Here is a 12,063-nt window from a genome sequence, read left to right as displayed (position 1 = left end):
ACAAAGTAAAGTTTGATTAGATTTCTGATTTGGGTGAAATATTCACCAATGCAATATAAATCAAAAAGATGTGGCCTGTCTAAAAATAGACCCAAATAACTATGTAGTAATGCACAACTATATATGCAAGGTTTAACATCGCCATTTTGCTCGTATTTGACCATATTTGGGATGGCGCGGAAAGTTATCAGCTCATTGGGTTTGCAGAGTGCATCCATGAACTTGCTTGTGCACATCACAGAGCATCACAATGGGATGTTCAAACGAATTTTAAAGTAAGCTTTTGGGGTCCAGGTAGTTTTCCAGTCTGCATAAACTTTACATAAACTTTTCTTGCCCACTCCTGGCTATATCTCAGAAGTTCGCTGTCTTCTGTACTTCAGGATGTCTTGACGCCGTTGACTTGAACAGACCTATTCCCTAACTTCTGTGTGACCGCTGAAACACCCTTTCACCCCCTTTCACCCCCTTTCACCCCCTCAGCACCTTATCTTTCCTGCATGGTGTTCTTGTTGGGGTGGTAGTTACTAAGGAGATGGGCTGCTAACAAGGGAACGAGGGTAAGGCTGTCCTGAGGTGTCAAAGGTCCTGTCACGGGTCACTCTTGGCTTATTCAGAAAGACGTCACCAGCATATTCTTCACAATGTTAACATTCTCTCAATTTCTCAACATTTACTTACAATGGATGACGGTGCTCGGCCTGGCTATTGTGTGCAAAGTTGAATCTGACTGGCCAACTTATGGTAAGTCACCTTGTCAATATAATCATGACATGGCCCCCACTTGCACCCTCATAATCTCATATTGGGTGTCCGTTATGGCTGAGTTTAGCTGTCAATCACCGTGTGTAATCTGGAGTCAGTGAAACTGAGGCTGGTGTAAAGGAGAAACAATCCAATGTAGGTAAGCTTTTCATCGGGTATCATGGTGTGTGTGTGTGCTGTTTGTGAGATTGAGCTTCTGATAGAGTCTTTCATGCAGGAATGCTTTCAGTCTTGAGCACATGTTTTTTTGTATTTTTTTCCTGATACCATGGTTTTTGTGAGAGTTAGACGTAGAGAAAAAGTCTAGCGGTGGCTTTGTGCTGGCGGTTTAAGGAGCCTGGGAGCAGAGTCTGGGGCCATGTTGTAAATTAGCGTTTGACCCCGGCCTTTGTGTAGCCCCAAGGAAGGCCTGATGAAGGCCCCAGCCCAAACCTCAGCGAGAACGGGCCGTGTGAAGAGGCTCTTTCAGGGGTGTCACTGCGCGATGAATTGGCCAGGAGAAAGCATGTTTATAGACTGTGTAAAGGAGTGTGTCTTTGTGGGAGAATGTCACTGACACTGTTACAGTTTGTCTGAATGAACTGTGATGACGAGACTAATGGGGCCCCCCACCCAGGGTGAGGGTCAGTCAGATCCCCATCCAGCCTCCACCCCACCCCCAAAAGTCCAGGACCCCCCACCCTCAGGACCCTTTCACGCCCAGTAGCTGTAGCTAATGTTGCAATTCTTGGTCCGTCCCCACAAAGGCCAAGAAAAAAGTCAACTTTCACACCACTGAGTCACCATGAGTGCTTTAGGAAATGATCGTGTAAACAGAGTGTTACCTTCTGACCTGTGGCTGATACCTTGGAGCAGCAGACAAAACAGCCCGGCTGCGGGTATTAGACATGGCTGTTAGTGGGAGAAAGACCTCAAGCTCTGGAGAAACACACATTTCCTCCTCTCTCAGTTTAGCCACTCTTTCTGAAGGGTGACTGCCTCACTTTTAACCTCATCTTTCCTGTTCATCACTTAATCTGTTCTTTATTTCTTTATCTTTTTTAACATGTCATTGCCTGATTGGTATATATCTGTTTGGATAGTGTTCGCTGCTCACAAAAGCACATGCGGTAAATTCTCCATTAGGGCAAAGAATGTAGAAGTTCCCACGCCTATAAGCGCCGCATGACGTCTGTGTTCAGCCACTTTACTGCCCTCCGTTTTGGTCAACAGTATAAACTGACCACTAAGCCTGTTTGGATAGAGCTCAGTCTCTTAGCACCAGTGTGTGAGGTCATTAATGGCATCAATCCCAGGTTGGGTTTATTAAAGAGCTACTCCACACAAAGGATGTGCAACTTAAAAAACTGTGCTTAACAATCAAAGAAGAAGAAAAGAAGAAGAATGAAATCCAGGCAAATTAAAAAGTAATGCAGCCAGTGAGACTTTCATAGTGGTTTCGGGTAACTTCAGAAGAGGAAATTCTAGGATTAGTCAGCTTTAAATGTTAAATATCAACTGCCTTTGGGGTTAATGAAATGCCAAATAGCTAGCTTCTGGCAAAAGACTGAGCAGCACTATCAGCAATCAGTAAAAGTATTAACATTTGTGCGTGTCATGAGGAGTCTATCTAACTGTCAAAATGTGCAGAGGCCATTGGTTTAAGTCTCTGAAATTAGTGCCTTTAAACTTATTGGTAGTGCCCAATTGTAGCACAGTTACAAAAAGATAGAGAAGAGCCCGACTGATATGTTGTTGAAGGTCAATATATTGACCAATAGTCATTTGGGCATTTACAACGGTTGATAAATAAAAACTGAAAAGTAAAGAAGATCTTCTCTCACCCCAACCGGTCGCAGCAGATGGCCCCGCCCCTCCCTGAGCCTGCTTCTGCTGGAGGTTTCTTCCTGTTAAAAGGGAGTTTTTCCTTCCCACTGTCGCCAAAGCACTTGCTCATAGGGGGTCATATGATCGTTGGGTTTTCTTTCTTTGTATTATTGTAGGGTCTACCTTACAATACAAAGCATCTTGAAGCGACTGTTGTTGTGATTTGGCGCTGTATAAATAAAACTGAATTGAATTGAAAATCTTGTGATCTTCCAGGGCAGAAAGGGAGAATACCTGGTGTTTGATCAGGGGCTTCTATAAAAGTGGTCGGGGGATCCCGTGTCCTTGCACTGATTGGATGTATTGGACAGATGGTGGTAGTGGAGCTTCCGTGATTGGTTACGCCAGAGGGTCTCCACATAATGAGACACAGAGAACACCTTTCAGTCATGTTATGAGTTCTAATGTTACAGAGTTTGTCCACCAGAGAAATGCCACAAACGCAACAACCAGCTGTCACTCACTTATCCTGAATGACAGCTGGCGGCCGACTCCTGACACGCACTCGCAAATGTGATCATATCTCCCTAATCCTGGCACGTTTACACTGGTTACCAGTACATCGTAGAATCGACTTCAAGATTTTGTTAATTGTAAATCTCTGAATGGATTAGCTCCATCTTATCTCTCGGACCTTTTAACAAAAAATAATCCAAGTAGAGCCCTTAGGTCTGCAGATAAGTTGCTTCTGACTATCCCCAGAACTAGACGGAAAAACAGAGGTGACCGAGCTTTTGCGATCGCTGCACCCAAACTCTGGAGCAGTCTACCCCTTCACATTAGGCCTTTGCCAGCACTCGACATTTTTAAAACCCGGTTGAAAACACTGACTAGAATGAATGACTAGTCTTTTATAGTAATTACTATGTATGTTTGCTATTTTATCTCTACTATATACAGCACTTTGGTTCAACCTGTATTTAAATGTGCATATAATTTTATAATTTTTTTTTTTTTGATTTTGATATCCTCTGCACAGGCCGGCAGAGGATAAATGAGTAATCCACAACCTGTTGTGATAATAAAATAAGATTATTGTTAAACTGCGTTAGAGAAGTCGGCAGATATTTTAGATCACCAAATATCGGTATTGATATTGGTCTTATCAGTTGAGCTCGACATAAGATGTTACATAAACCTTTTATTGGTTTAACCTGCCCGTGCTTTAGAAAGTAAACTTTAGACATTAGGATAGAGAGCAGCAGTCAGTTATACTCAGAAAGATAATAGTTAGGTATAGTAAGCATCAGTGCCTTAGTGAAAACATGGAGGGTAGACATTTTGAGCAGTGTACTTTTACACATTACACATTAAAAGGACTGATCATTTTGGCTTATTTATGGGCACCATAACCTTATTTTGACACATAAATTAAAGGTTTTCAGGTGACTTACAGCCTTTCGAAGGTTACCTCTAGTGTTTTTTTTGGTTTATGTAAGCTATGTTTATTACTTTCAGTGCAGAGAACCTAAAAATGTTTGGAGAAATGTGCAGACAAACCATTGAGAAAATGTGGGCTCAGTATAGCCAGCAATTCACCAGCCAGCCTTGTTTAAAGAGATGCTGGTTATTCGGGCATCAGCTTAAAAGAAAGTATATGGAGACCAAGTGCCATTTCCACTGCTCCACACTGCTGTGTGCAGTTTCTGCTTAATATAAGGGAATGTCAAACTGCATACTCTCTATTTAATATAATAGCTGTGTTCCCCCGCCTCCTTACTTCAGTCACCTTCGCCTCGCCACCACACAGAAAAGAAGTGGCTGTGCTTTACGACAGCCGGGCAGACCGAGACCCGGCGCTAAGAAAAGCCTTCTTCTCTCTTTACGGCCTCATAAATATATTGTTATCTGTGCCTGGGAAGTCCACGGTGAGATTTATCCGTGCGATTAGTGGGGATAGCGAGCCAAGCATCCTGAATCATTAATTACACAAGAGCTTTAATTTCCTATCTCTGCTCTGTAGAAGAGACACTTTTAAGTAGGTGATGAGGCGTAGGACTTAATTATATGTCGCTTAGGTGCATTATTTTTTTTTTTAAGCACTGGGATGCTGGCGGTGTGGTGAAGTTCTGGAGATTTGGAAGCGGTCCACATCAGAGAGGATCTGCAAATCCATAGACTGTATATGCTTAAGGTTTAAAGAAGCAGGGTATTTAGTGCATTAAAACATCAGCCAGCAATAAACTCTGGTGGATTTTGAAGACCTTTAAAAGGCATCGGCAGAGCAATTTCACTTGGTCTAACTAAAACAGAACATGGCAGAATATGTAGGTGCATTAGCCCGCTGGGTACGGGACCAGCAGGTTTATTTGTCTTGAAACCTTCAGTGTAGGAAAACCATTTTTTATCAAATTTATATTAACAGGTACAAAAAAACACTGAACAAAATGAGAAGAAAGATTAAAAGGAAGTTAAGTAGAATCTCTTAATTCATTCAGATTTTCATTTGTTGAGAATTCAATTATGGTAAATGGTAAATGGCCTGTATTTATATAGCGCTTTACTAGTCCCTAAGGACCCCAAAGCGCTTTACATATCCAGTCATCCACCCATTCACACACACATTCACACACTGGTGATGGCAAGCTACGTTGCGTTTTGAAACATAAAACACCAAAGTCTACATGATAGGGATTGTTTAAAAAGCACATAGAAATGAGATAAAACCCTTTCCACCGTGGCAAACAAATCCAAGCCGAGGTCCAGGCTTACAGGTGCCCACTTGCACTCGCAGTACTACATATATCAGTGACAGAGACGTATAAGAAAATTCTGGCAAGCAAAAATCAGTGCCATAAATCACACAAGAATAAGTTATGTTGATGACGTAGCACATTTCTCTCTCTGTCTCACTGTCTGCAGTTTCTCCTTTCTGCCATCTTAACGTTTAATAAATTCATGCCTGGTTTTCCGCTTCAGCTACATGCACATTCTTTTAACTCGGTTATCAAATCAGCCTCGTGTGAAAAAACGAAGACCTCTGGTTTTATACGAGTCTGTCCCAGATGTGTGCATCATAAGAAAATGCTGCTCCTCTGTGCTTTTTGTGCCTTAGCACCAAATCAGAAAATGCGCTTTGGCTCTAAACCTCTCAGCGCTTAATAAGTTAACAGGGTTGAGTCTGGTTTACTCACACGTTGATTAGTTCAGCAAAGTGAATTTTCTTTGCCATCAAAGCAGATTGTCAAAGGAAACGGTCACACTTGATTCATTTAATTGTGGCGTCAGCTGAGAATGACTGTTTTCAAGCTGAAAGCAGCGTTTACTCGAAGCCCTCGCATGTATCCAAAGGTGAACTGGACTTAGGTCATTTAATAGCAGCGTATCAGTCAGGAGTTGAAAATCCTGCAAATGGATCACTAGATATTTTTTAAAAGACAAATGCAGCAATTTCATAGAATTTTCTTCTTCATTCTCCTTCATACTAAAAATGAGGCTTCAGATAAAATGTTTCTCCTGTTTTCTGCCTGCTGAGTGCTGCAAAAGTGCTGAAAGCTTGGATCAGATCACAAAAAATTTTAATTGAAGTGATCAGACCACCAGGGGGTGCTGAGGCCCTCATGAACTTAACAGCCTGAGTCAAAGGAACTGATAACCTTTGACACCTGATGGTGATGAATGTCAGATTTTTTCTATTATTTATGTTTTTGTGTGTTTGTTGTGTTAATGTTTTGCAGGATCACAGACCAGCGGTATGAGAAGCTGCCATTTTTTGTCTTCGGTGACTTTAACTTCAGGTTGGACTCTAAGAAAGTTATTGAGGTGAGTAGGGTTTGTTTTCTTGACATATTAGTAATGGATGGCTATCTGTATACATTATCTGGGCGTTATGGGGATGTAATGGCACAACAGAGAGCTAATGACACACTGTACACACGTGCGGTTACGTGCTATCAAATCCATAGTGATACAGCATCGTGCCATAAAGCCTTTGTGTGTGTGACTGTGTTTGTGAGGGTGACCGCAGTATAGTAAAAGTGGTTTTAGAGCCTCACTGTCTCTTTAGAGTTATGACTCATTAAACGCTTCACTGTGGCCGGCCCAGCTGTGTTTGCCGACCGAGCCTCGGAGTGCATTGTTATGTTATGGTGCCATTCACAGCTCTTTCTCCTCTCCCTTCCTCCCTGGCTCCTTCCCTCCCCTCTTTCTTCTTCCTCCTCCTCCTCCTTCCTTCTTTTGGTGCAAACGTAGCCATGGCTAAGGTCGTCGTTTAGTATTCTCCTTGGGGAGATGAGGAAATTATAGAAGACATTGCAGACAGCGTTGTGGTAACAGAGTAGGGGTGACACTTGTTAGCGGGTCTTCTCCCTCCTCTCCAGCACAATGGTCCACGAATCAGTGGGCCTGCTCAAGGTGTGAGCATTGTTCATTTCAACCCTATTCAGAGGAGAGGGAAGAGGAGGGGAGGCTTTCTGAATGGAGGGCTTGAATGCTTAAATGAGTTAGGAAGGACTTAACTTTGTGTGGCACAGAAAAAAACTTTTTTTTGTAGTTTAGCCATCCAGGCACTAGGTGGGGCAGTAAATCACCGCCTCTTCTGTGGCAGCCAGCTAAGTGGGATGGACATCACATGTTTTTACTCAGCGATCTATCGTGGGCATTGATTAATGGCCTCAAAGTTTATGCAGTACATTTGATTTTGGTGCTGTAATTGGATCACATTAAGCCGCTGGTCATGTGAGCATGCGTTGCTTTGGAGATAATAAATACACGAACAGAATGCACAGCAGCAGATGTACAAACACACTGAGGCTATTCAGAAGTCAGCTTCTGCAATTACATGTCACCTGGCACACATTTAGGATGCCACATTGATTTTCTGTCAACGATGGGCTGTTTTAAATCTTATCATCTCTGCGGAAAAAAAGACACAGTGTTCCAGGCCTTCAGATATGAAGGAAAACTGTATTTTCAATGCCAGTACTGGCAGGGAATATGGCTGCATTAAGCTGAAAGGAAAGCATCCAATAAAGTCAGATGAGATGATTCAGAGTCTATCTGTGTTTATCCTCTGCAGCTAATTATAGATAACTCTCTCCTCATGTTTCCTGTCTTGTCCAAGCTGCTCTGTGGTCGGTAAACTCTCCACCTCTCTGTGTCTGCATTGCTGTGAAATGCTGTTTGAGTGCAGTAAGGGGTCGTGACCCCTTTTCCAGGGATGTGTCAGGCTTGCATCGGTGTGTGCCCCATTTCTGCCCCCCTTTCCCCTCCATAGAACTCCTTTCTTATGCACCTTGGCCCCATTCACTTACACAGTCACATCCAATGCGAATACACACACACACACACACACACACACACACACACACACGCACAAACCAATTTGTTAGACCTAATGACTGATTGATTCGCCCTGTTCCCAATGGGAAGTTGGAGCACTAGGCCGGCGTATAAACTGCACCCAAACTCACCTTTCCTCCAGCTTAATGAGGGTTCCTCAAACAAGCCGAACATTTAATGGGGACCAAAAAAAGCTGATGATGTCATCTGACCGAAATGTGATCCGGTGATCAACCTGTCTGATTTAACGGCGACCTGCGTGTTAGCCGTAGAGAGGGCTGTGATGTCACCAATATAAACAAATGGGTTGCAACCTCTGCGCAGGGTGTAACTCACAGCCGGGAGGCCGTTTTAAGCCCTTTAATGACAATTAATGTCAACAGGACAATTAGTGCACATCTACTGAAGTGCTTAACTGTAGATGGGCTGCTAGCGGATCGATCGTCCATACTTATCCGAAGATTGATTCAGGCACAGGGAGGCTGGCGCTCTTTCTCCCTGTCTAAGAATCTCATTTTTTTGCTTTTCTCGCTCTTCGTTCTCTTTTTTTCAATCGATAGAAACAGGCTGGGGGAAAACAAAATAGCCAAACTGATGAATAGATACTTGTGTGTACTTTTGCTGTGTTAAGTGGATGAAATATTTGCAAAATTGAACTACTTGGCTTTTTGATTTGCTGTGCATTGGGGACAGCTCTCAAAACACCCAGAGGGCTCCCTAGGCCTCACTTTGAGAATCACTGGATCAGAAAATACTCTAGTACATTTCTCTACAGCTGCACGCTACACCACTCCTCTTCTTCTCTGTCTCTTGTCCATTGTGGGGGACTAGACTGTGGACAACATCTAGCCACTCCCATGTCACCCATCCTGCCTTGTGGGAGGGCAGATGGGACAGGGAGTATTTTAGGATGTATCCGTGTGTGCACAGAGAAGGAGGTGGGTTCGGAAGGCAGTGGGTTTGTCATTGTCACAGGGCAAATTCCAGGTGGCAAATTCCTGGCATGCTTGCGCGGCAGGATCAGTAACCAAAGGCCTGCGGCTGCCCCCCTCCTGCCCACCCTGGGCAACCCCATTAATTGTGTCCGACAGAGGGAATTGGTTTCAATTGACCCCCATTCAGCGGCCCTTTGACTCACAGACAAAAGACACAGCCACGTGGAGACTAATGCTCAGGCTGAGCAGCCTGGAGGTGGTCCATGCCCCGCCAACCTTCTCTCTCCTCTCCCATGGGTGTGATCATGATTTGGCTTGATCATGCTTTGCATCAGTGCTGATAAAACAAAGAAGTACAAAGGAGACGTTTTGAATCAGTCCATTTATATCCCTTATCAAGCGCTCATGTTCAAGGCACATTCAGGACATCCATGATAAGCGGTGTAAAGATAGAGCATGCTATTAAAACACGGCTGCATATCAATCTCTAACTTCCTTTAGGGAGTCTGAGTCTCATGTTTTTGAAGGAATGCCCTGAAACCTGTTAGACCAACGTTACCCCCAAAGGCTGTGTTTGGTCTTCTTCATTCACAATCGAGGCCAGATACTACCGCTCACTGCAGGTGACTGTTAGGCTTAAAATAAACCAAAAAAGTAAAATTCTGTGAGTGAAACAGGCTGTTAACAGTCCATTTTATTTTTTATTTTTTTCAAAGATGTTTCAATACTGACAGTCGGGTCTAACTGACCACGTTTGTAAATTTCAGTGCACCTTAGTATCCAGCGATAATCTTGACTGGCAAAAAGAATTTTGTGTAAGTTAGACAGAACAACTCATTTAATGATAAATTAAGCCAAAAAATTTTCAGTCGTTATTCAGTTAACAGCTTTGTTGCTAAAATGTTTAATTGAAACGATGCCGTAATTGCTCAGAGCCCAAGGGGACATGCCAGGAAACACCCTGATCTCCAGTGGTTGTTCAACCAGCAGTTAATGTTTATAATTAAATGTTAATTTGTTAAATACAGAAACGATTAATATTTAATAGGTGAGGATCTGGACTGAAATTTCCAGTTAAGGACTGAAATGGCGTAAGGATTCCCTGTATGCACATTGTTATTGTAAAATAGCAGTCATTGAAAGACAGCTAATATAAAGTCCCACACAAACCATTAGTCACTGTGTTTTAAGTAACGCTCAGGTGACAACAGTCAACCTGTACCTGTACACTTAATCTTATTATTGAAATCTGCTGCCATCCTTTCACCCTACAGCTGCTCCCAGGCTGGGCTCTCAGTTAAGAAGCCAGATCATATAACCTTTGTCGAACCGTGCACACCTACACTGAACATCTTTTTTTCTATGGTTCCACGCTTCAGTCAGAAGGTGGTAAAAGATGGCGTGTATTAAAGAGTATATGCGTGTCCCTCGAGGTGGCCCGTGGCTGTGAATCAACAGTGTCGATGACAGGCTCAGGGCTCTGTGCCTGGACTCCTAGTATATTTAAAATCCCTCCTAATTAAACTTAATAGAATGTAAATTTAATATCTGCAGAGATTGTGTGCTGCTGGCCAGCCCGCTCCAATTTAAGGATTGATAGAGGCCAGCGGGGAGGTTAATTGCTGACTTGATCTACTGTCCCCGTGACATGGTGCGGGGCTGTTTTAATTGGGCCTGATCTGCTGCTACATGGACAGATTTCATTAGACTAGCTGGCCTCTCATTGACTGGAGAGATACACTAAGAATAGCACCCCCTGTCTGCACCTGCAGGAAGTGGAGAGGGCTGGATTGGGCATCAATCTTCCTTCCTTTGTCCTGTGTCCTTTCTCTCGCTTGAGCAGCATGAAATTAAAGGTGGGGCCCTAGACTAGCCCCACTCCTAATGAATGCTGTAAAATGCCTAGTAATGACAGAGCAGCGTGATAGATCATTCATTTTTCACACAGTGCAATCACTCAGTGCACATGCTCGTGACTATGGGAGCAGAATTACAACCAAACATGTTTTTTTTGGACATCACTTTTCTCATGAATGTCATGTTTTCTTATTGAGCATGTGGGTGCAAGGACCTCAGTCATTTCCAATCTACAGCCACCTTATTTATTCCTTTTTGATAATGCAATATGAATATTACAGTGGTTGTTGTTCAGACAGTGGAAAGAAACAACGCGTATATTATCTGGAGTGTCTAACTAAAACCAGCAGCAGTTCATCAGGTCCATTGTCCGGGCTGCTGAACCTAACCCTGGTAAATAATTTGCGCTAGTAAAGGCTAAACAATTTTTCCCTTTTTAGCCTGACTTTGACTAGCATGTGTGTATCAGGCCAGCTATAAATCAAAAGGCAGCCAGTGTAATTAAGTGTACACTACATTAGTCAGGCTAATTAATTTTGGGGGCCATCCATCCATTAACCAGCGGGCCAGCACTGATTGGGCCTCTGTTCTGTGGAACCCCCGACACTGGGGACTGCGACCTTCCTTGGCTGCCCTCATCTTTCCAGATACACTCATGCATTGATACCCAGAGACACAGATGTATACACAGTCATATATGTACCAAGTCTTTTGGAATTTGCCTAAAAATCTTCCTGCACCTAGAAGGGCACTTAGAGAGCACATTTTGAGCCAAGGCCATTACCCCGTCTTGCAATTTTAAAGAGCAGCCCAGCGCTGAAATTTAATGGCTCTTTTTTTCCACCTCTCTATAGTGTTTAATCAAATTCAGACTGGATGTTTTCGCAACTCTAGCTGATAAACATTAGGACGCCAAAATGAGCACGACACAGATCACATACCTTTGCCTTTGCTCGTGTGGAGGAATGGCCGCTTTCAGAATTCTCGAGGATGGCGTTGCTAGCAAGAGGAGGTATTGGAGTGCTGTGTTTGACTATTTTATTGCTAGGCCAGATTGTATTGACAAATCCCTTCCAATGGCCGTGGTAATCTACTAAATCAATACACTTTTTCCATGAAAGACTACCCACCTGACATTGTCTTAATTGTCCTGATGCAGTAAACCTCATTCATTTACTGCACCGTGCAAGTCAAAATAGAGTTATTAGCACCTACTGTTTGACCTACGCCTGTTTATGGCCCCAGTGGTTAGACATTAGGGGTGGGGGAAAAAATCGATACTGTGTAGTATCGTGATATTTTGTTTGCTAATAATGTATCGATACAGGGACAGCAGAAATCGATGTTTTGTTACAAAAAA

At 43.1% G+C, this 12,063-nt stretch overlaps 1 protein-coding gene across 1 annotated transcript in view; it reads left to right on the top strand.

Moving 5' to 3' along the window:
* Nucleotides 1-12,063, top strand: part of inpp5a (inositol polyphosphate-5-phosphatase A) — a 145,172-nt gene that overhangs the window by 99,476 nt on the left and 33,633 nt on the right. Inside the window, exon 9 of the mRNA XM_005735113.1 lies at nt 6,309-6,393. Within this exon, the coding sequence (XP_005735170.1) occupies nt 6,309-6,393 (85 nt within the window). The remainder of the gene's footprint in view (nt 1-6,308; nt 6,394-12,063) is intronic.

The sequence above is a fragment of the Pundamilia nyererei genome, unplaced genomic scaffold (assembly GCF_000239375.1).
Source record: "Pundamilia nyererei isolate P.nyererei 1_Seehausen unplaced genomic scaffold, PunNye1.0 scaffold00062, whole genome shotgun sequence".
NCBI classification, from domain to species: domain Eukaryota; kingdom Metazoa; phylum Chordata; class Actinopteri; order Cichliformes; family Cichlidae; genus Pundamilia; species Pundamilia nyererei.
This window is presented reverse-complemented; position numbering and strand designations above follow the sequence as displayed.